The 25,251-nt window shown below is 45.8% G+C and overlaps 1 protein-coding gene across 3 annotated transcripts in view; it reads left to right on the forward strand.

Annotated features, from left to right (window-relative positions):
- Positions 1-5,126, forward strand: part of TBC1D1 (TBC1 domain family member 1) — a 181,380-nt gene extending 176,254 nt beyond the window's left edge. For all 3 annotated transcript variants that reach the window (XM_073563010.1, XM_073563011.1, XM_073563012.1), the window contains 2 exons: positions 915-1,088; positions 2,806-5,126. In XM_073563010.1, the coding sequence (XP_073419111.1) occupies positions 915-1,088; positions 2,806-2,985 (354 nt within the window). In that variant the 3' untranslated portion in view covers positions 2,986-5,126. The remainder of the gene's footprint in view (positions 1-914; positions 1,089-2,805) is intronic.
- Positions 5,127-25,251: the final 20,125 nt, after the last annotated feature.

The raw sequence follows: 25,251 nt of genomic DNA on the forward strand, positions 1-25,251 counted from the left end.
AGATTGTAAAAATAGGGTGTAGTACAGATATGGTGACTGTTTAAGAGCTAGGGCAGCTGACAGGTTCCCTTCAAAGATTGATTTTTGTCTGGGTTCATGTGCATGACAGTCATAGTAGAAAGTTTTTATTTTCTCTATTTTGCTTCTTAACCAGTATAACTTTTAGTGTCATGTAGAGTCCAACAAGAAGAAAAATCTATTATGCCGTCATATAAAATACGAGGCACTGTGAGATGCAGCAGGTCGACTTAGAAGTCTTTAGGCACTGAAATAGGACTCTGTAAATCCCAGAGGGTATACAGATTCAGTATATGGATGGATGTAAAACTGAAGTTGCATTTTACTTGATTCCTTTAATGCTGGAATATCCCTTTTATCATCTATTCACTGAATACCTGATAAATCCTAGAACTTAGAGGGGCCAATGACAGTAATCCCAACTGATTGTCCGAATAGGTTCCCCTATCCTCTGTTCCCCTACAGATGTAATGGCATGATATCGATTCTCCTAGTTGTATTTTTGCAGCTGGAATGGACTGAGGATGTCCCTTCTGGTAATTGGGAGTTGTGCCACCAGTCAGACCCACAGATTATTCAGTGGAAAGGTGATAATTGCTGTGAGCCAAAGTCTCCATTTATAGGAGGACTTTTGTTTTTATATGTTGATTTCAATCTAATTGCATATTTCTTAAAAAAAAAAAAAAAGTGGTAAAACCATTATAAACCACTAAAAACTGTGGTTGTCTTGGTGTCCACCCAAAAACATGACCGGTGAGGTGAACCATAGATTTCCTGCCTTCACTGGGAGTTGTTACAAGCCTTTGCATTATGAACTGTTGGATGTGATTGTGTTTTTTGTCGCTTGTGTGCTGATATCTGGGATAGTCATGCATATATCCTTTTCTCTTTTTTAGGTTTTTGAAATGGACATTTCGAAGCAATTGCAGGATTACGAGGTGGAGTATCACGTACTGCAGGATGAACTCATCGATTCTTCTCCTCTCAGTGACAACCAGAGAATAAATAAGTTAGAAAAGACAAATAATACCTTACGCAAGCAGAACTGTGACCTGTTGGAGGAGTTACAGGTATGTAAAGATACAAATGACCCAGTCTGTTACAATGCTCCTGTCTTCTGCTGAATCAGTGTTTACCTTCTATCTTTGCACTTCGGTATGTTTCCACGTAACGTTTTATGTCTAATTGTATTATTGTGCCGTTTACTTAGTTAATGTGAAGAAATATGGTCAACTACTCATTTCTAACCATTCCTAAAAATATTTCCTTGTGATGAGTCCAAATCCATGTTTGACCAATGTATGCCCTGAGGTGGAGGAGTCCAACCTTCTCCTCTTATGCTTTAAAATCCATTTTGTAAGCCCTCCCCCCCCCCCCCCCTCATTGCACCTAAAACAGCTCCCTTGTAGACTGTGTCTTGAGACTACGAACACTAACGTCCTAAAACTCCCTTCCATCTATACCTACATCTTGTTAAAGGGATCGTCCATCCTTTTTATTTTCTTAGACAACACTAGGTTACTTGGAAACATAAAAAGTACTGCCTTACCTAAACTTACACACAGCATTCTTCTGCTTGCGCTGATTAGGTTCACTGGAAATTTCGGGAAAGCTGAGGCACTAAAAATAACAGGCTCTTGATAAAGAGAAAACTTCTTCTTTATTCCATGTTCATTAAAAATCCGCACAGGAAGTCACAGCAGATAGCGTTTCGACCATAATTGGCTTTTTTAAAGCCTAGAGAAAATTCATACAGCAGAAAAAGAAGCCAATTTATCTGATAAGATCTTTTTAGGCTATGGGCCCACGATGTGATTTTTAAGCATTTTTGCCGCGATTTTCGGCGCTAAAAAGGCTGCGAAAACGTTTAAAAATCTTGTACATGACGCACTCCATGCATTCCTATGGCATTACGTAAATGCTGCGCTAATGCTGCACTTTTTTCTGTGGCGGAATCTCATCGCGAAAAAAATCGCAGCATGCTCATTCTTTTGTGCGGAATCGCAAAGAATTGCCGCGATTCCGCACCCATAGGAATGCATGAGAATCGCTTACTTCCCGCATGTGGCTATTCCCACCATGCGGGAAGTTAAGCGTCTCATGTGCGGTTGGTACCCACGGTGTGGAGGAGAGGAGACTGTCCTCCAGGCCCTGGGTACCATACCCCTGTAAAAAAAAAGAATAAAAAATAAAAAATCGGGGTATATTTACCTTCCGACGTCCCGCGCTGCATTCCCGGGCCTCAGCGTTCCCAGTAATACCTTGCATCAAGGTCCTGTGATGACGTAGTCTCGCGTGACTCTAGCGGTCTCGCGAGATCACTATAGTAACGCGAGACCAACGTCATCACAGGTCTCGCAAGGCATCGCTGGGAACGCTGAGGCCCAGGAATGCAGTGCGGGACGTCTGAAGGTAAATATACCCCGATTTTTTTTTTTTTTTAATCATTTTTAACATTTTATCTTTTACTATTGATGCCGCATAGGCGGCCTCAATAGTAAAAAGCTGCTCACACTTGTCAAACACTATGTTTGACGAGTGTGACCAACCTGTCAATCACTTTCCAAGCGATGCTTCAAATCGCTTGGAAAGTGCTTGAGAAAATCGCGAACAGAATCGCGGTGAAATCGCGTGTAAAAAACCGCGCGATTTCTGGGAAGGAGTCTGGTTTTCATTGTGCGTTTTAAAACGCTACGTGGGCCCATAGCCTTAAGGAGTTTTATATTTTTTTTCTTATATACTATTGAATTATGAGATAAGAATTAAAATATTTTTCTTTTTTTTTAGGTATCGAAGGGCAGAATCCAAATTCTAGAGTCAACGATTGATAACTTACAGACTAATGAAGTAAATTTAAAGCAGTCTGTCCGCACTTTAGAGCTGGAGCGATCGGCCTTGTTAAACACAATTGAGGAACTGAAAAAACAGATTCTGGAGTCTCCAAAATATTCTTCAGATCAACCCTGATCCTTAAGAGCATTTCAGATTACCGCACAGAACTGTGATTTTACTATCCAGGGTTTGCTCTTCCTTATCCATTGCTCATGTCTCCTGTTGAAAAAAGAAACTATCTCCAATCCCAGAGGGATCTTGCATCTCAGGGAAAAAAAAAAAAAAAAATCTCCTGCCTTTTTTTTTTTTTTTATGTTCTCATCCTGTTTCATACATTTATTAGTAGAATTTTTATGCTCATTCCTGGTTTCTCTTTAGTGGTAAATTCCACACAATTTTTTTTTATTTCGGCCTAGCAAAGGGAAATCATGATTTTTATTTTTTTTTTTTTAGAAATGTGGATTTTATTAAAAAATAGAAACGTAAAATAATGCAATGTGCTTTTTAGGTTTTCCTTTTTCCAAAACACAGTGGAGCAACCCTTTGGTGAGCTGAACTACTAATCGGTCACCATCATTGCCAGAAATTCAAACATTTTATTTTTTTTTAATACAAATTTTCCATAATTTCACATTCAAGTCAGTCTGCTTCTCCAGTTCTACTGATCCCTTGATCAGTCCTGTAAGGGGCATTGGGTAAGGCCTATAGGGGTTAGAGCCATCATGTTCTTAATCATTACCAATAATGATCAAATGCCTACAGATTCCCTAAGTATAGCTCTCTAGATTAGTAACTCCCTAGATTAGGGACTTCCTAGTTTTTGCAAACCTGAAACTCCATGGTGGAGTTACTGCTATAGAGCCACAGGTTAGAAGCCAATACTTTAGGTCAATTTTGCATCCCAGAAGAACCTTGCATCAGTTTTATCACCGGTCCATGGCTCATCTCTAGATCCCATTAACAATGGATTTTTTGTTTTCCCCAAAGTTATTGACTAATTTGCTTTATTTCTTAAGTTTGTAAAAGTAATGCTAGGGGGGGGGGACACGTTTAGTGGGCTAAGCTGGTGTACTAGCAGATGATGCTTTCTCGCTGTACTCCACCTACTTGACCAAAAAGGTGAACTGAAACCAGATGAGCCTGGGGACTGATATGTCAAGTTCTTACAAAAATGCTACTTTGGAGTCAATATTATATCTCCTTCTGTGTCCTCTATATATTTCCTACTGTCTAAAGCAGAGCGAGACCCTGAATGTAATTTCTTTTTTTATGGGAAGGTAACCTGTTTCCGTGTTTTAAAAGCATGAGCACTAAACTGCATAATGTAAAGACCTAGGAAAACCAATAGGTGGATCTATATAGGCAATACAGTGTATTCGTTTTGGTTTACATGTAGTTTATATAAAGTTTTCCTGTTTTTAAATATGCAATATTTCCGTGCTTATATGTAAAATGACCGTTCAGAGTCCAAAAATTAACATGTTAGCTATTTTTTATTAATTTACCTAAATATTTATAACTGTATATTTTTTTTTTTTTTTTATCCCATTTTAAAGCTTTCTCATGGACTATTGTATTTTTAACCCACCTGCAAATTCAGTTGGTTGATTTGCTTTTGCTCAAAAAATTCTTTGGCTAAAGCAATGTCTCCAAGGAGTTGTACATTTTTGGGTCATGATTTAGTAGCTGTAAATAATTCACATTCAATCTAGTAATGTCAAATTTAAATGACACAATGTATAAATTTATATATAAAAAAAACCTTTATTTCTATATTTTGCCATGATCTACTGAAGCAAAAGAGCAGTAAAATGAAGGCATCCTGCATTTCCCACTGTGTCTAATGCCTTTAAGACTGGGTCGAGACAGGTGTATTCCACGGTCCAAATATGGACCAAAGTAGCCGAACGTTTCAGCCTTTTGTGAATTATGAAACACCTGTTAGTTTGGGTCGAGAAAGCCGTGAATGGGCTTGGCATTCCAACACATATGGAATACACAGAGTGGGGCAGAATACTCTAAGAATTTCTGCCTCCTGAACTTGGCATAGATGTTACTGTTTAAGCAAATAGTATGACCGACGTTACTACCGGCTATTTTTTTTTTTTTTGTTGCTCTGTTACATTTTTATACTGGTGTTCATTTTAATTTTGCTTTTTATTTTCTTGCTATAGAAAGGATACATAGAAAAGTTTCACTTGAACAGTGGCTCTAGGCCCGAGAATGGTCAATGCAATATATATATTAAATACATGTGTTCTGTTCTTGCACCTGAACAGGTATTATTCTTGCGTCCACTTAAATATGTACATTACGTTTTATATAAATTTCTCACTATTGCTAAGATTTTAAAATTTTGTGTTAAGCTTTATGTATAGACTATTTTAAATGTGATTTTAAACTGCACTATTCGCATTGAAGAAAAGATCATAATTCCAACTTATCCACCTGTCATTCCCTAAAATTACACTCTCAGGGGTCTGAGAAGCTGAGAGTTAACTTTCTCTTTACAGCATGTAAAATAGGTAAAGTCAAACCACAGATGTCTATAAATTGTATAATAATGGGAAATGACACAGGGGAAAAAAAAAGTATTGAACACCTGAAGAGATGCAAAAAGCCACTAGTGAGCTGTCTTAAGACCTTCACAACCTTATTGTTGCAAAACATACTGATCTAATTGGTTACAGAAGAATTTCTAAACTACTGAAGGCTTTAGTGAGCACTGTTGGGCCATAATACGGAAGTGTAAAGAAAATCATTTTGACATAAACCGGCGACGACCCGGTGCTTCACACATGATTTGAGTGAAAGAGGAGTGAAAAGAATTATCAAGAGTTGCCCAAGACCAAGGATCACCTGTGGAGAGCTACAGAACGATATGGAATCAGCAGGTACAATTGGTTCAAAGAAAACTATTAGCAACGCACTCAATCTGCATGGCCTGTATGCACGCTCACCATGCAAGACTCCAAAGCTGAACAAAAAGCAAGTTGAAGCGCGTTTAAAGTTTGCTCAACAACATATAGACAAGACTGAGATAAAAAAAAAAAATCTGCCATCTAAGGATGAAGATCAAATGAGGTTGGACAATTCAGCAAGACAATGATCCAAAACACACATCCAAGGAAACTCTTAATTGGTTTCTGAAAAAAAGATAAAGCTATTATGGCCCAGCCAATCACAGGACCTGAAGCCAATAGAAAGTGTACGGAAGGCACTAAAGCTCAGAGTTTATAGAAGGAGCCCGATTTTGAAGAGTATGTGGAAGAGTGGGCCAAAATCACACCTGAGCAATGCATGCAACTGGTTTCTCCATACAGGAGGCGTCTTGAAGCTTTCAACACCAACATAAGCTTATGTGCAAAGCAGGGCTGTGGAGTCAGTGAGCCAAACCTCCAACTCAGACTCCTCAATTTCTTTGACTCACGACTCCGTCATACATGGCTTATGTATAAGTGATACATTTACTGTAGTAAAATGGTAACCTCAGGCTTTTAATCACCATTATGATACAATAACCAAGCTATTTAGATAGAACATAAAATATATATATTGAAATACAAGTTTAGAACACACTGTAATTGTAACTATGCAATACACTACGCAGTAAGTGGGGAAAAACAATTTTCAACAAAACGTACTGAACATTTGTGAAGCCTATGCATTTGTTCTGAGAAATAGTATCTCCTCCATCAGATCCTCCTTCATAGATGACTTCATATCTGATCTAATTATTTTAAGGCTAGAGGACAATCTCTACACTACCTTAGGTTTGTGGCAAAGCAGTAACCACATTAGCAATATCTCTAACAATTTCAGGGTGTAAAGGAATTGCCTTGTGCACAGTCAATTTTGATGAACAGTTGAATTCTTCTACTTCTTTGAGAACAAGTGAAAAATTTTGCTGAAATACAGTCAATCTGTTTGCTATGGGATTGGAATCTTTTTCCATCACCCATGATGGCACCACGAGAGAGGGGATCTGCCCTTCAAGGACAGGAAACCTTCCAGATAAGAAGGGCGGCTCCTCTCTCCGCATCAGTTGGTTTCCTGTCCTTGATTGGGGAATCCTCAAAATTAAATCTTGGAAGACAGAAGATGATGCCTGGGTCGGATGGGTTTTGGCAGGCAGTGGTCTGCTACATCCGTCACCAGGTACCGGTAGCGCCTCGGAGGCCATGTCTCGCCATGCCCTCCCTGAGCAAAAGCATGTCCACAATCCGTGAGGCGATGCCCGGGTTTGACAAGATCCTCAGAGGCCATGTTTTGCCATGCCCTTCCTGTTGAGCATGGTGGCCATGCAGCCTGTAAGGCACATCGCTGCCTGGGTGGAAGAAAAGGAAAAAAAAAAAGCCTCAGACTGCCCTCCCTGGGGGGTACCTAAGAAGATCCAGAGGCTGCATCCCATGTGGTAAGGTCCCTCCTGTATAGCTGATCCCGGGTCCAGGCAGAAATCTGCCGCAGGGATCTGGACGACAGTGCATGTCATAGACTGAGGATGTGCACCAGAAGTAAAATGCCGGGTGTACGTGGAGGCCCAGACTACAGCGCATACCCAGGTGTGATGGTGTGGGAGCGCGGTCTGGGACAGCCTGGGAGCACTCACCGGAAGTGAACCAGCGCGCACCAAAAGTGGAATGCCGGGTGCACGTGGGGTCAAGAGCTACGGTATACACCCGGGTGTCATGGCGATCGGATCACGTGGGGTGCACAGGGGCTTAAACAGCCTGGGGCTCACGCCGGACCCTGCGCGCACCAGAACGTAATGTGTGCGAGCACGGGGTCTGGAACAGGTGGGGGGCGGACAAGAATACTATCCAGTGTTAACTGAGGTACACATGGGGGTTAATCGGCAGCATTGGCCAATGCGGGTCTTTGGTGTGGCTTAAATGCTGGCTGGGGGACACAGAAGCAAAGATTAAGCTCTGCTCTCTGCCTTGTTAGGGTAACTCTTTGGGCCGGCACTGGATGAAGTGCTAGAAAAATCCAGAGACGAGAAGAAAAATTTTCCAAAACAGCCATTTCCGTTCTTTTGACGCTCCTTTTCAAAGGGGCCGAAAATTCAGGAGACAGCAATATAGTAGAGACCGAGACAGAAACGGCACTGACAAGCGATCCAAGGAAGGGAGAGGTTTTTACTTTGGTAAGCCCTCCAGGGACACCAAAAAGTCCTCCCTCTGACTGCTTCTCCCAGGTAGGAGGAAGTGAGAGAGCCTCCCTCCTTGCCTGGGAGAGGATTTCATCCAGCACCAGGATTCGGCAGATCTGGCCTGGAGTTGAGGTTCCACGTGCTGCCGCCACAGAGATACAGACACCAGTACAGCCCTCTCAAGAAAAACAGGGCCTGGAAGAAGAAGTAGTGTCGCTGTTGGAAAAACACGTGCTGGAGGAAGTTCCAGTGGAAAGGAAGAAGGGATTTTATTCCCCCCTATTTCTTATAAAAAAGCCGGACAACTCTTGGAGGACCATCATAAATCCTGAAGTGTCTCAACAGTATCTAATAATTCCTTCATTTAAAATGGAGACAATAAAATCAGCAGTAAAACTTCTCTTCCCACAATGTTACATGGCAGTCCTAGACCTTAAGGATGCATATTACCACATCCCTATCCGACAACAGGATCGCAAGTTTCTCAGGGTGGCAATGCAAATAGGCTCTCAAATAGGCCATTTTAAATACAGAGCTCTGCCCTTTGGGTTAGCAATAGCCCCTCGAGTATTCACAAAGCTGATTTCAGAGGTCACGGCGCATCTCAGAGAGAAGGGTGTTCTAATAATACAATATCTGGACAACTTATTGAGTGTGGGGAAAAGTTTTTTTTTTTTTTTTTTTTTTTTTACTTTTTTCACGGTCAGGAACAGGTCAGGATCGTTATGGACACATTACATACTCTGGATGGCAGCTAAACCTAAAAAAATCCATACTGAAACCAGTGACGGTACAGGTTTTCTTGGGGCTGCTAATAGATTCGGTGTCACAGCAGTGAAGCCTCCCAGAAGGAAAAAAATAACAAAAGATCAAACAGTCTTGACATCAATAAGGAAGCCGAAGATGACACTAAGAAAAGCAATGTCATTGTTGGGGTCCCTAACCTGCATACCAGCGGTGAAATGGGCTCCATTCCATACAAGGGAACTACAGTGGTGCGTACTGCAGTACGACCTAGCACTACAGAGGCACTTAGAGCGAAAGCTTACCTATTATGATTAGGTAACTGAGAAGGCTAGCAGGGGAATATGCTAGGCACCAGATAACCAGAGAGGTTGGTAACTTCGCAGATTGCAGACCCCTAAACTGACAACACAACTAGAATTAGCTGTGGGACGTACCTACGATGCCCTCGACGCTTCGGCACCGCCAAAGAATTAACTAAACCTAATGAGAGGGAAAAGCTAAACTGCCCCGGAGTAGAACCTCAAAGGAACAGATAGCCCCCGAACATATATTGCCGGTGAGATAAGATGAGACACAAAACAGACAGAAAATAGAGTAAGCAAATGATGGGGCCCAAACTGTCTAGATAGGACAGGAAAGGATACTGTCTGCAATCACACAAAAAACCATAAGAAAAAAATCCAACACGTCTGATATGCAAAAATACTGAGGCCACACGACCTCTCCCCCACTAAATCAGAACTCTGGTGTGAACTGGACACAAAACAAAAGATACTGATATAATAGGGGATTAGAAATACTGAAAAGACGGACATGAGCTGTGACATATGGAACAGAGTCCAGCACAGGTCCCAGCAGGGAATAAGGCTGAACTCACACCAGCAAAGCAGAAATCAGAGAAAAGCAAAAAATGGATCAAATGCAAAAAAATTCAAGCAAATAACTGCTCTGAAAGATGCAGGACAAAGCAGGAGGCAAGCAGACTTCCAAAATGCTCAGGAAGAAAACCAAATCGCCGGCAACTGAGGGAATGTTGCTCACTTGAATCTCTCCAGTCTGTAACACCTGACCTCCAATCATCCTCCACAGGTGATTGACTTCTGTCAGCTAGACCAGCTCCATTACCAGCAACCAGCAGAGGGAGCCCAAACTCAGAAGCCAGTTCAAAAGTGTTCACAACACTTACCCTCCCAGACTCTGTAGTCCAGTCTCTCAGGTGGTGGTTGCAGATGGAATCAGCCCCGAGAGGAGTACCCTGAATGTACGGAGCCTCCAGGGTAGTCACAACGGACGCCAGTCCCTGAGGGTGGGGAGGCCACCTAGATACCTTGTGGCTCCAGAATCGCTGGGCCCAGGAGGAAAGGGGCCTGTCCTCAAACAAATGGGAACTGCTGGTGGTCGAAAAGGCACTGAATGGCTTGTTACCACATTTATGAGGGCAAAATGTGAATGTTCTGTCAGACAACCAATCGGCCGTAGCCTACATAAATCACTAAGGGGGCACCTGTTCTCTAAAGGTCCTGTTTCACTTAGCAATGCACCAGCGATCCCTACAACTATATGACCTGGTAGGGATCGCTGGTGCGTCACTAAATGATAGCTAGTAAGCTGCCAAACAGGCTGATCTCTTCAGCGATGCAGCAACGATCCAGTGATCAAACACAGTGATGCATTATCGGCCCTGCATATCCGAGGAGTAGACAAACTGAAGGGAGACTTTGTAAGCTGCAATCAGTTGAGACAAGGAGAATGGTCCCTAAAAGAGTCCATTTTCAATCAGATAGTGGACATGTGGGGTCGGCCCAAAATAGATCTTTGCTTCAAGAGACAACAGGAGGGTTTAGAAATTTTGTTCACTAAGTCCAGCAGACAGGCCGTTGGCAGTAGACTCCTTCAGAATAGAGTGGACATCAGGACTCCTGTATGCCTTCCCTCCAATATGCCTCATACTAGCAGTCTTGAGGAAGATCAGAGAGGACAAAGTCAGAGTAATCTTGATAGCCCCATTTAGGCCAAAGAGGCCATGATTCTACTGTGTCGGATCCATGGGTACTCCCAGAGGACCAGGACCTTCTAATGCAGGGACCCTTCTGTCATGCTCAGAATTCCGGGCTACATTTAACAGCCTGGAATTTGAGAGGTCACTATTGGAGAGATAAGGCTTCTCAGAAGGGTTAGTGTCCACAGTGCTTAGTAGCAGAAAGCCTATAACCATCAGGATTTATGGGAGGATATGGAATTAAGTTTTTATTTGTCTCAGGGCCAATACTGGAAGGGGAAGTCCCGATAGTGGCCATACTAGAAGTCCTGCAGAAGGGATTAGAGTTGGGATTAGCAGGCAGTACCCTCAGAGTGCAGGTTTCAGCTTTGGCGGTCTTTTTTAACTGTGACCTCCTGAATGATAGATGGGTGGCCAGGTTTATCCGAGCCTGTAGTAGAACAAACTCTGTCCCATCTCCTGCACCTCCTCCTTGAGATCTAAATCTATTTTTATCAGCCTTAAGAGAGTCCCCTTGAGCCATTGAACATGGTGTCAGAAAGGCAATCACATTAAAGACAGCCTTATTAGTGGCACTCACTTCGGCCCATAGAATAGGCGACTTGCAAGCATTATCAAGTAGAAACAACAAGGCACTCAAAATATCAATAAGTCAGTAGTAGGTGCACAAGTAGGGTATCCAGCCCGTATCACAAATATATAAAGAAATTGGCACTCAAAATGGTGAAGAAAGATGATTCCATTTTATTGGCATTCAGATAATATTGACTAAGCGTTTTCGGTCCAACACTGGACCTTCATCAGAGATTCGCTAAGGATTTGCTGGATGCTGCACTTAATAGGCAAAGGTAATTAGCGCTTCAGTATGGCGACAAACGTCGCATATGGATATGCTCTGTAGTGGTAGTCCCTCCGGTGTGCGGTGTGTACCGCTATGTGTAGGGGTGTCCTACACATAGCGGTACACACCGCACACCGGAGGGACTACCACTACAGCGCATATCCATACGCGATGTTTGTCGCCATACTGAAGCGCTAATTACCTTTGCCTATTAGTGCAGCATCCAGCAAATCCTTAGAGAATCTCTGATGAAGGTCCAGTGTTGGACTGAAAACGTTTAGTTAATATTATCTGGATGCCAATAAAATGGAATCCTTTTTCTTCACCATTTTGAGTGCCAAGTTCTTTATATATTTGCAAGCATTATCAGCAGACCCTCCCTACACTCAGGTCATGGACGATAGAATTGTGTAAAGGTTAAGGCCCAGTCTCACATAACGAGATCGTTCGCGAGATCGCTGAAACATCACCGATTTTGTGATGCAACAGTGATCTCGCTACATGTGATACATAGCGGCGACCGGGCCCCCCCCTGCTGGATATCGCTGATTGTGTTAGAATGTCCTGGGTCATTTTTTTATTGTTGGCGTCCCGCTGGCCAGCATGCATCGCTGTGTTTGACGCCGATGAGCGGCCTCGTTGGCGATGCAGAACTCATGGACGCAGGTGGGAGTCAGAATAGCTGCTGTGTGACAAGGTACCAACGATCGCCGAGGTCGTTATACGGATCGTTGCTGCGTTGAGGAGTAGATCTGTCTGTTAGACAGCTTACTAGCGACCATTTAGCGACGTACCAGTGATACTTACCGGGTCGTATCATTGTCGGGATCGCTGGTGCTTCGCTTAGAGTAACGGTACCCCAAGACCCAGCTTATCTTCCCAAGGTGGTTTCTAGGTTCCCTAGGGCTCAGGAGATAATCCTACCATCTTTCTGTCCTAACCCTAGTAACCAGGAGGAGAGGCTTCATTGCCTAGATGTTAGGATATGCCTCCTAAGTAGTGTTGAGCTTTCCGATACCGCAAGTATCGGGTATCGGCCGATATTAGCTGTATCGGAATTCCGATACTTCCGATACTTTTTTCATATCGGATACCGGAATCGGAAGTTCCCATAATGCTATCAGTCCGCTCGCTTTGATTCAGCCAATGGGAATCCTCAGAAGTGTGGGCACATCCTGTTAGGCATGTAGGCATGTTAACTATTGGCATGGCTGTGATTGGCTGCTGAAATGATGTCATGATGCACTATAAAAGCCACTGCCGCCGCCATTTCTGGTCACTCTGCTGTGAATTCAGTTAGGGACAGGCTGCTGTTGAAGACTGTGAGGGACAGTTAGAAATAGCGATTCTAAAAACAATATTGTGCTTTACCCAGGCTACATAAACCACCACTGTAGCTTTCTTTTGCCTAGCAGCAGTGTTCACAGCTGTCTGCAAGGGCTGTGTGAGTGCAGCTCATGCTGGGGAGTGAGTCCTGCAGCCACGTCTGGTTGTAGGCCGCCCAGCGTGCCTCACTGCTGCCTCTCACACATTTTTCTTTTTGAGCTGCTTATTTTTAAAAATTACTATCTAGTGTGCTTCCATCCGTATCCATATACGTTGGTTGCAAACACTAGTAGTAGACAGCGGAGCCTTTCTGCAGCCTTTCAGTGCTAGTGCCCACTTAGCTGCACTGTTCACGGCTGTCTGAGAGGTCTCTGTGTGTGAGTGCAGCTCACGCTGAGTAGTGTCCTGCAGCTACGTCTGGTTGTAGGCTGCTCAGCGTGTCACTGCCTCACACATTTTTCTTTAATTGCCACTCATTTTTTCTCCTATTAGTGTGCATCCATCCCTATCCATCTACATTGGTTGGTTGCAAACACTATATAGGAGTAGATAGAGGAGCCTTTTTTCTGGCTTGTGCCCTTAAGCTGCAGCCAGATTAGAATCATAGAATTGTAGAGTTGGAAGGGACCTCCTGGGCCATCTGGTCCAACCCCCTGCTCCAAAGCAGGATTCGCTAAATCATCCCAGTCAGATGTCTGTCCAGCCTGTTTGAAGACTTCCATTGAAGGAGAACTCGCCACTTCTCGTGGCAGCCTGTTCCACTCATTGATCACTCTAACTGTCAAAAAGTTTTTCTAATATCTAATCTGTGTCTCCTCCCATTCAGTTTCATCCCATTGCTTCTAGTCTTTCCTTGTGCAAATGAGAATAAAGTTGATCCTTCTACAATGTGACAGCCCTTTAGATATTTGTAGACAGCTATTAAGTCTCCTCTCAGTCTTCTCTTTTGCAAACTAAACATTCCCAAATCCTGCAACCTTTCCTCATAAGACAGGGTTTGCAGACCGGTCACCATTCTGGTCGCTCTTTTCTGAACTTGCTCCAGTTTGTTGATGTCTTTTTTAAAATGTGGTGCCCAAAACTGGACACAATATTCCAGATGAGGTCTGACGAAAGAGGAGTAGAGGGAAATAATGACTTCACGTGATCTAGACTGTATGCTTCTGTTAATACATCCTAGAATTGCATTTGCCTTTTTTGCTGCTGCATCACACTGTTGACTCATATTCAGTCTGTGATCTATTAGTATACCCAAGTCTTTTTCACATGTGCTGTCACTTAGCCCTATTCCTCCCATTCTATATATGCTTTTTTCATTTTTATTGCCCAGATGTAGTACTTTGCATTTCTCCCTGTTAAAAACCATTCTGTTAGTTGCTGCCCACTTCTCCAGTTTATTTAAATCTTTTTGAATCATCTTCTCTCTCCCTTCTCTAGTATTAGCTATCCCTCCAAGCTTTGTGTCATCAGCTAATTTAATCAGTTTACCCTCAATTCCTTCATCTAAATTGTTGATAAAGATGTTGAACAATACAGGGCCCAGGACAGAGCCCTGTGGTAGCCCACTTGAGACATTCTTCCAACTGGATGTGCAGCCATTTACGACCACTCTTTGGGTCCGATCACTAAGCCAGTTATGAATCCACCTAACAGTTGCCTTGTCCATTCCATACTTAGTCATTTTTTTAATAAGGATTGTATGAGCGACTTTGTCAAATGCTTTGCTGAAGTCAAGATATACTATATCTACAGCATTTCCTTGATCCACCCAATCAGTGATACCGTCATAGAAGGAAATTAAGTTAGTCTGACATGACTTATTAGTTACAAACCCATGCTGACTCTGTTTAGTCACTTCATTCTTATCCAGGTATTGACATACATGTTGTTTAATAATTTGTTCAAAGATCTTTCCTGGTATAGAAGTCAGACTCACCGGCCTATAGTTGCCTGGGTCCACCTTCTTCCCAATTTTTTTGGAGCCTCATCTTTTGCATTGAAGGTTACCCGCCTACATTGTAATAGCTCCAGAAAGTTGGTGATACTCTGACTTTCAAATCTTTGGTCACATCCTTTTAGTTTCCCCCCCCCCCCAAAAAAAACAACAAAGTTCACCAAACACTACATTTGAAAGTTGTGTAGGCCACATTAGTTCCCATTAAAGTGTAGTCGGCACAGACACTACATAAAATTAGTGTTTCTTATACCTGTAACCAGCTGTTCAGGAATAAACAAACTAAGGCCCCCCTTTGTACTTTTCTGCCTATCTTTCTCAGTCTAGCAAGATGAAGAAGGCAGGGAGTAAGGCACGTGGGCGTGGAGTTTCAGCAGGGAGAGGACGTGGGGATTCTGTGCCTGCTGTTGGCACCAGTGAGTCAGCATCCCCCAGTTTTAGCAGGCAACAGTCCTTTATGCGCAGCTTTGTAGGACCTCACCGTACCCCACTGCTGCGGGAGGAACAAATTGAAGCCGTCGGATGGATGGCAGCTAACGCATCGACTTCAATTACTTCCACATCCTCTCAGGGCCAAAGCACCGAAGAGGAATCATCTGTCTCTTCACCACCTGCCAAAGTGGCCAGGCAGTCAGAGAGCCCTGGACAGGAGCCATCACAGTCTCTACTTCTGTTCTCGGAATCTGTTGGTTTGGAGAGAGGGGGCCAGCCAAGCAGCATTCCAGAATGTGAAGAAGAGGGAGTATGCAGTGATGCGCAACTTCTTTGTCCCTCTGAATCTGAAGAGGCGGGTGGGCCAGTGCCTATGGTCAGCACACCTCAGTATGCATCAGATGATGATGAGACTGTTACCACTTTCTGGTGCGTACGGTGCTGGCAAGACAACCCAGGAGAAGCAAGTGTTTGAAGAGGGGAGTGTAGATGATGAGGTCCTTGACCCATCATGGCGTGAGGAACAGGAAGGTGGTGGGAGCAGCTCTGAGGAAGATTCCCCGAACGGCCAAAGCCGGAGGGAGAGGGAGGGGGCAGACTTGGTTGCCTGTAGCCTCCACTTCGGCACCCATTAGGAGCATTCCACTTTCAAAAGGCAAAACGGGCGCTCCCAAGACTTGCAGTGCGTGGTCCTTTTTTGACACAGTTGCAGATGACATTTGCTTTGTCAAATGCAAGCTGTCATCAGAGAGTCAAAAGAGGGAAAAATATCAGCAACCTCAATACCACCAATATGTGGAAACGTGCGGACCAAGCACGAGGTGGAGTTACACAGACACACTGAAGACGTAGGCCAACGTACAGCACCACCTACCACCTCTTCAGCTCGTGTTGGGGCCTCTTCCTCCAGCTCACACACAGCTGGTTCGGCTTCCTCACAGGATCGCCAAGGAAGAACCTCTGACACTGTTGTCCGGAGACCCTGTGACATTCCACCAACAGCACCATGTTCCAAGTCATCCTCACACTCCCAGGCCACTCGACAGCCACCGGTAGCACAGGCATGGGAGAAAAGGCGGCCATACTCGGCAAACCATCCCCGAGCACAGGCTCTGAATGCTGGCATTGCCAAACTACTGGCACTTAAAATGCTGTCATTCAGGCTGGTGGAGACTGACACCTTCCGGGACTTCATGGCATTGGCAGTCCCACAATACACCGTGCCCAGCCGCTTTTATTTCAGCAGGCGAGCCGTCCCTGCCCTGCAGAAACGTGGAGGCAAACAAAACATGCGCTACTAAACGCCGTCAGTAGCAAGGTCCACCTGACCACCGATGCGTGGACCAGTAACCATGGACAGGGACGATACCTTTCCCTCACTGCCCATTGGGTCAATGTGGAGCCGGGTACAGATCTGGAGAGTGGCGCTCTACGTGTTCTGCCAACTCCACGGATTGCAGGAATTCAGTCTGTACTCATTGACTCCTCCTCCTACTCAAGTTCCTCTGAAACAGCGCAGCAGGAGCCTGTTATGACCGATATGAGCACAGCTGTGGCCAAATGTCAACAGGCCGTACTGAAATTAATTTGGGGAATCGAAGCCACACAGCGCAGGAGCTCTGGAATGCCATCAAGCAGGAGAGCGACGTGTGATTTGTGCCAGCGAATCTCCAGCCGGGCTTGGTAGTGTGTGACAATGGCCAAAATCTGGTGGCAGCTCTTGGCCTAGGCAACCTCACATCCCATGTCTGGCACATGTGCTCAACTTGGTAGTGCAGAGCTTTCTGAGGGACTATCCGGATCTTGATGCACTGCTGCACAAGGTCCGCATAGAGTGCGCTCACTTGCGTCGTTCCAGCACGGCAAGATCGCGCCTTGCTGCTCTGCAGTGCCGATTACGCCTTCCGGAACATCGCATCATATGTGACCTACCCACCACGTGGAATTCAACGTTACATATGTTGGAGCGGTTGTGTGAGCAGCAGGCAGCAGTCATGGAGTACCAGCTGCATCAGGCGCAAACAAGTCGCAATGTGCACCGGTCACACGTCAGCACCACTGAGTGGGCCTCTATGAAGGACATCTGCTTCGTTTTGCGTGCCTTCGATGATTCCACGCGGATGGCGAGTGCAGATGATGCACTAGTCAGCATGACTGTCCCCCTTATCTGCATGCTTCAAAAAACACTGCAAACACTAAGGGATGAGGTTTTGGAAGAGGTGGAGGTTGAGGAGTCCAAAATGCCATCTGCTTCTGGACAGTCTGCGCTATGTGGTTCCTCACAAAGGCCTAGGCAGGGGACACTTTGTGAGGAGGATGAGGAGGAGTCGATGGAGGAGGAAGACATCTCTCCACTGGAGGGAGGTACACAAAGCTCTAGTCAGTATGTACAGCGAGGGTGGGGTGATGCAGAGCAGGCAGAGATCACACCTCAAGCAGGGGACAGCTGTTCTTTGGGAGTTGGGAGTCTGCAGCACATGGGTGACTTCATGCTGCAGTGCCTGAGAAATGACCGCCGCATCGCCCACATTCTCTACACGGCTGATTATTGGGTGTACACCCTCCTAGATCCTCGCTACCGGGACAACTTGCAAACCCTCATACCAACGTTGAACCGGGAGCGTAAACTGCGGGAGTACCAAGACACACTGGTGCAGTCCATCATGTTTTCCATTCCACCCGACAGCAGTGGTGCTAGTGCTTTACAAAGCACCTCTGCGTTGAGCCAGTGGAGGAAACTGCACAAAGAGGGAGCAGAGGCAGCGCCTCAGCACAAGGGAAGACCACTATGGCTCAAATGTGGCAAAGTTTTGTGTGTCCGCCACAATTGTCTGCACCATCACTGACGGCTCCAGTCAGGAGGAGGCAACGTTTCCGTCAGATGGTGACAGACTACATGTCTTGCCCTGTGAGTGTACTCCCAGATGGCTCTTCCCCCTTCAAGTTTTGGGTCTCTAAGCTGGATACATGGCCAGAGCTTAGCCAGTATGCACTGGAGGTGCTGGCTTGCCCTGCTGCCAGTGTATTATCGGAACGCGTCTTTAGTGCCGCAGGTGGTGTACTAACAGACCGACGCACGCGACTTTCTTCCAATAACGTCGACTGGCTTACTTTTCTGAAAATGAACAAGGCCTGGGTCTCCCCAGAATTTGCCAGTCCTCTTCCCTACTAAATAATTGGTTGGCAACTGTATCCAGGTCTCCTGTTGTGTTCATATTTCTACCACCTGAACTATAATCCCTGGGCTTCAACACAGCCAGTTGTCGCTCAGATGTGTCGTCTGCACAGAGAAAAACAGTATCTCCTGTGTTACTGGGGTTCAGTAACGCCAGCTGCTCCCCTGCTGTGTGGACGGCAAAGTCTCCTGCTCCATCCACATTCAAACTACTACTGATTTTTAACCGTGCTCCACTTAGGCCTCTGGCTCCACTGTCTCTAGTATTTCCCCTGGCCTCCAACCCCGCCAGTGACAGCTCTTAAGTGGCGTCTGCATAATCCACACTTGTTCCAGTGTTACTTGGCCTCAGTCACGTCAGTTGATCCCCTGATGTGTGTCCGGCAAGGTCTCCTGCTCTGTCCACATTCCCATTACTAGTAGTGTGAATGAGGACAGAGCAGGAGACCTTGCCGGACACACATCAGGGGATCAACTGACGGGATTGAGCCCAAGTAACACAGGAACAAGTGTGGATTGTGCTGACGCCACTTCAGAGCTGTCACTGGCGGGGTTGGAGGCCAGGGGAAATACTAGAGACAGTGGAGCTGGAGGCCATAGTGGAGCACGGTTACAATCAGTTGTAGTCTACTACCTCTATAAAACGTGCTGCAAGTTGGCCTCAGCCAGCTCCATGCCTCATCCTGGGCTCCAACAATGTCAGTTGGTGTTCAGAAGTGCCGTCTTCGCAGAGAAACACACACTAGCTACTGTTTTAGTGGGGTTCAGTATTGCCAGCTGTTCCCCTGCTGTGTAGATGGCAAAGTCTAGTGCTGCCTCCACATGCCAACACCATCAGGCCTCAGCCTGCTCCATGCCTCATCCTGGGCTCCAACAACGCCAGTTGGTGTTCAGAAGTGCCGTCTTCACAGAGAAAAACACTCGCTACTGTGTCTGTGGGGTTCAGTAATGCCAGCTGTTCCCCTGCTGTGTAGACGGCAATGTCTCCTGCTCCAAACACATGCAAACTACTACAGATTTGTAACTTTGCTCAACTTAGGCCTCTGGCTCCACTGTCTCTAGTATTTCCCCTGGCCAACAACCACGCCAGTTACAGCTCTGAAGTGGCGTCTGCACAATCCACACTTGTTCCTGTGTAACTGTGGCTCAGTCCCGTCAGTTGATCCCCTGATGTGTGTCCGGCAAGGTCTGCTCTGTCCACATTCACATTACTAGTAGTGTGAATGAGGACTGAGCAGGAGAGCTTGCCAGACACACATCAGGGGATCAACAGACGGGACTGAGCCACAGTTACACAGGAACAAGTGTGGATTGTGCAGACGCCACTTCAGAGCTGTAACTGGCGGGGTTGTTGGCCAGGGGAAATACTAGAGACAGTGGAGCCGGAGGCCATAGTGGAGCATGGTGACAATCAGTAGTAGTCTACAACCTCTATAAAACCAGCTGCAAGTTGTCCTCCGCCTGCTGCATGCTTCATCCTGGGCTACAACACAGCCAGTTGTAGCCTGGAAGTGCCGTCCGCACAGGTATAAACACTCGCTCCTGTGTTAGTGGGGTTCAGTAATGCCAGCTGTTCCCCTGCTGTGTGGACGGCAAAGTCTCCTGTTGCCTCCAAACTCTCACTACAACACTTTTTCTCCTCACTCCAAGTAGGCCTCAGCTTGCTCGGAGCATTGATCCTGGGCTACAACACAGCCAGTCGTAGCCTGAAAGTGCCTTCCGCACAGATATAAACACTCGCTCCTGTGTTAGTGGGGTTCAGTAATGCCAGCTGCTCCCCTGCTGTGTGGACGGCAAAGTCTCCAGCTCCATCCACATTCAAACTACTACTGATTTTTAACCCTGCTCCACTTAGGCCTCTGGCTCCACTGTCTCTAGTATTTCCCCTGGCCTCCAGCCCTGCCAGTGACAGCTCTGAAGTGACGTCTGCACAATCCACACTTGTTCCTGTGTTACCTGACCTCAGTCACGTCAGTTGATCCCCTGATGTGTGTCCGTAAAGGTCTCCTGCTCTGTCCACATTCCCATTACTAGTAGTGTGAATGAGGACAGAGCAGGAGACCTTACCAGACACACATCAGGGGATCAACTGACGGGACTGAGGCCAAGTAACACAGGAACAAGTGTGGATTGTGCTGACGCCACTTCAGAGCTGTCACTGGCGGGGTTGGAGGCCAGGGGAAATACTAGAGACAGTGGAGCCAGAGGCCTAAGTGGAGCACTGTTACAATCAATAGTAGTCTAGAACCTCTATAAAACGTGCTGGAAGTTGGCCTCAGCATGCTCCATGCCTCATCCTGGGCTCCAACAACGCCAGTTGGTGTTCAGAAGTGCCGTCTTCACAGAGAAACACTAGCTCCTGTGTTAGTGGGGTTCAGTAATGCCAGCTGTTCCCCTGCTGTGCAGATGGCAAAATCTCCTGCTGCCTCCAACATCACACTACATGTTATTTTCCACTTGCTCCAAGTATGCCTCAGCCTGCTCGGAGCATTGATCCTGGGCTTCAACACAGCCAGTTGTAGCTTGGAAGTGCCGTCAGCACAGATAGAAACACTTGCTCCTGTGTTAGTGGGGTTCAGTAACGCCAGCTGTTCCCCTGCTGTGCGGATGGCAAAGTCTACAGCTGCCTCCAACATCACACTACTACTGACTTTTAACCGTGGTCCACTTAGGCCTCTGGCTGTACTGTCTCTAGTATTTCCCCTGGCCTCCAACCCCGCCAGCGCTGCTCTGATGTGCCGTCTGCACAATCCACACTTGTTCCTGTGTTACTGGGGCTCAGTCACGTCAGTTGATCCCCTGATGTGTGTCCGGCAATGTCTCCTGCTCTGTCCCCATTCCCATTAATAGTTGTGGGAATGTGGACAGAGCAGGACACCTTGCCGGACACACATCAGGGGATCAACTGACGTGACTGAGCCCCAGTAACTCAGAAACAAGTGTGGATTGTGCAGACAACTCTGCAGAGCAGCAACTGGCATGGAGGCCAGGGGAAATACTAGAGACAGTAGAGCCAGAGGCCAAAGTGGAGCACGGTTACAATCAGTAGTTGTGTACATCCAATATAAAACTCGCTCCAAGTTGGCCTCAGCCTGCTGCATGATTGACCCCTGGGCTTCAACATCGCATGTTGCTGCTCAGAAGTGTGTTTGCCACGGGTACTCCCTCCTGCCTAGCCGGGTTCCAGCACCGTCAGCTGTTTCTCGGCAGAGCCTTTGGCCTAGGTACCTCCTTCTTGGTATCCGAGTTCCAGCAATGTCTGCTGGTCCTTGGTAGTGCTTTTTAGCACAGGTAACTCCTGCTTAGAAACCGTGTTCCAGCACTGTCAGCTGGTCCATGGTTGTGCCATTGGCTCTTGTTCCTTTTGCTGTCCCTCCGGGTTCCAGCACCGTCAGCTGGTTCTCGGCAGTGTCTTTGGCACGGGTACTCCCTCCTGCCCAGCCTGGTTACAGCACGCCTGCTGTTTCCGTGTAGTGTCAACGTCACTTTGCCACCAATACATTGTCCTGTCGTGTTGTGGTCGGGTTAGCCGACTCTATGGTGCCTGCAGTTTCGGTGCTTCCTATGTGCTGCGAGTTCTGGTAATAAAGGCTGGTTTCGTAGTGCCAATAGGACAAGCACCCCCTGTAGGACTGTGGGTTTCGGTAACTGCGGCCGGCTCACGGCCTTGTTTTTTTCTTGGGTACCTTCTGCTACCCATCCGGGTTCCAGCACCGTCAGCTGGTTCTCGGCAGAGCCTTTGGCCTAGGTGCCTCCTTGGTATCCGGGTTCCAGCAACGTCTGCTGGTCCTTGGTAGTGCTTTGTAGCACAGGTACCTCCTGCTTAGAAACCGTCTTACAGCACCGTCAGCTCGTCCATGGTTCTCCCATTGGCTCTTGTTCCTTCTGCTACCCATCCGGGTTCCAGCACCGTCAGCTGGTTCTCGGCAGTGCCTTTGGCCTAGGTGCCTCCTTCTTGGTATCCGAGTTCCAGCAACGTCTGCTGGTCTTTGGTAGTGCTTTGGAGCACAGGTACCTCTGGCTTAGTAACAGTGTTCCAGCATCGTCAGCTGGTCCACGGTTGTGCCATTGGCTCTTGTTCATTCTGCTGCCCCTCTGGGTTCCAGTACCGTCAGCTGGTTCTCGGCAGTTCCTCACCCTTCTTGTACCTTCTGCTACTTTTCCAAGTTCAAGCTTGTGGAAATGGTTTTTGATTCTCACTCTGGATCTCCCTGACAATGACCCTGAAGACGACGACCCTGAAGACCACACAGAAGAATACCTAAAAGATGACCATGAAGAAGATGACCAAGAGGACAAAGAACAGGAAGACAACCACCAAGATGCAGAACAACAAGAGACAGAAGACCAAGAAGCATAAAAACCAAAAGCAGAAGAACATGAAGCATAAGACAAAATCAGAGCAAATGATATCTAATTTATTAGCAGAAGAAGACTAAGCAGTGTATGGGGGTGAGTCCGTTCCTCCTCGTGGTGCCCCTGGAAAAGGCCTGCTACTGCAGGCCAAACTGAACGCGGACAAATCCTGTTGTAAATCTTTTGTGACAGGCTGAACGGAAGGTGTAATCTTCAAACATTTATAGATAACAACTACAGGAATGCCTGACACAAATAAGAATATGATGAAGAAGTAGAATATGAAGAAGAAGAAAAGAATAAAAGAAGATACTACTGCTGCTGCTGAAGATGATGGAGAAAGTGTGGGAGAAGTAAAAAAGAAGGTGAAGAGCATGGAAGTAGTGAAACATACATATCTGACAAAAAAATTAAGGACTTTAACATAGTCAATATCTTTGTAACTACGAACGTCTTTAAAAAAAAAAAAAAATCCTGCTATTCCATTTGATTGGGCTAAACCTCTATGGCTTTAATGTTTCCTACACCTCCCACAATACATTCTACATTATTATTAGTTTTTCTCCATGTAGAATTAACCGACAGGGAAAGAAAGGGTTTTTAATTCCGATATTTCTGTACCATTGACTTGAATGGGACTTCCGGGATCGGAATCGGCGATACCCGATACTTTTTTTAGATCGTCCGATCCATTCCGATACGATATTTTTCAGTATCGGGTGGTATCGCTCAACACTACTCCTAAGATACTTGGAGGTAACAAAATCATTGAGGAAGCAAAGTGCCTTGTTTGTCTCGTTTCAGAGGTCGAGAAGGGGCCTTAAGGTCTCTAAACAAACTATAGCTAGGTGGGTGAGAGAGGCTATTAAGCTAGCATGTAGTAGTGTAGACAGGATTGTTCCAGAAGGTATGAAGGCCCACTCCACGAGAGCCATGGCAACATCTTGGGCGGAGAGCAGATGCTTCCATCGACCAAATCTCTAAGGCGGCCACTTGGTCCTCTCCATCTACCTTCTTCAGACATTAACCCCTTTCTGTCATGTGACATACTATCCCGTCCATGTGCCCTGGGACTTAATTCCCAGGGACGGGATAGTACGTCACAGCGATCAGCTGATCGCGTCCGGGTGTCAGCTGATTATCACAGCTGACACCCGGCACAATGTGTCAAGGGCAGTCACGGACCGCCCCGACACGTTAACCCCTTGCACACCGCGATCAAACACGATCGTGGTGTACCAGGGGTTAAAGGGAAGCATCGGCAGGGAGGGGGCTCCCTCCGTGCTTCCCTGAGCCCCCCACAGCAGCGCAATGTGCAGCGCTGCTGAGGGGGGCTTTTTCCCTGCAGGTCCCCGAATCCAAGATGCCGACGGGGACATTCGGGGGCCTGCAGGGAGCTGGCTTCCTCATGCCTGCAAAGCGCAGGCAAGGAGGAAGCCTTGTGCAGTGCCTGTGACAGATCGCTGATCTGTCAGTGATTTTTGATGTGACAGATCAGCGATCTGTCACAGGACAGTGATGTCCCACCTGGGACAATGTAATAAAGTTAAAAAAAAAAGTAAAAATAATTTTTACAAAATCGCTAAATAAATAAAAAAAAAAAAAATATTCCTTGAATCATTTTTTGGAAATAAAAAAAAAAAACAATAAAAGTACACATTATCACCGCGTCCGTAACGACCCGCCCTATAAAACTGTCCCATTAGTTAACCTCTTTAGCGAACCCCTTAAAAAATAAAAATAAAAAACGAAGCAAAAAATGATTTATCATACTGCTGAACAAAAAGTGCAATAACGCGCAATCAAAAAGACGCATATAAATATGCATGGTACCGCTGAAAACGTCATCTTGTCCCGCAAAAAACGAGCCGCCATACAGCATAAAAGCGCCAAAACATAAAAAACAACCTAAATGAGGTATCACTGTAACTGTACTGACCCGAAGAATAAAAGGGCTTTATCAATTTTTCTGCATGCGGAACGGTGTAAATGCACCCCCCAAAAGAAATTCATGAAACGCTGGTTTTTGTACATTCTGTGTCCCAAAAATCGGAATAAAAAGCGATCAAAAGATGTCACGTGCCCGATCATGATACCAATAAAAACGTCAACTCGTCCCGCAAAAAATAAGACCTCACATGACTCAGTGGGTCAAAATATGGAAAAATTATAGCTCTCAATATGTGGTGATGCAAAAACTATTTTTACAATAAAAAGCGTCTTTTAGCGTGTGACAGCTGCCAAATATAAAAACCGCCATAAATAGTAAATCAAACCCCCTGTTATCACCCCCTTAGTTAGGGAAAAATAATAAACTTAAAAAAATTTATTTATTTCCATTTTCCCGTTAGGGCTAGGGCTGAGATTAGGGTTAGGGGTGTGTTGGGGTTAGGGTTGGAGTTAGAATTGGGGGGTTTCC

This window comes from Dendrobates tinctorius, unplaced genomic scaffold (assembly GCF_039654945.1).
Source record: "Dendrobates tinctorius isolate UK_male_01 unplaced genomic scaffold, ASM3965494v1 ptg000376l, whole genome shotgun sequence".
NCBI classification, from domain to species: Eukaryota; Metazoa; Chordata; class Amphibia; order Anura; family Dendrobatidae; genus Dendrobates; species Dendrobates tinctorius.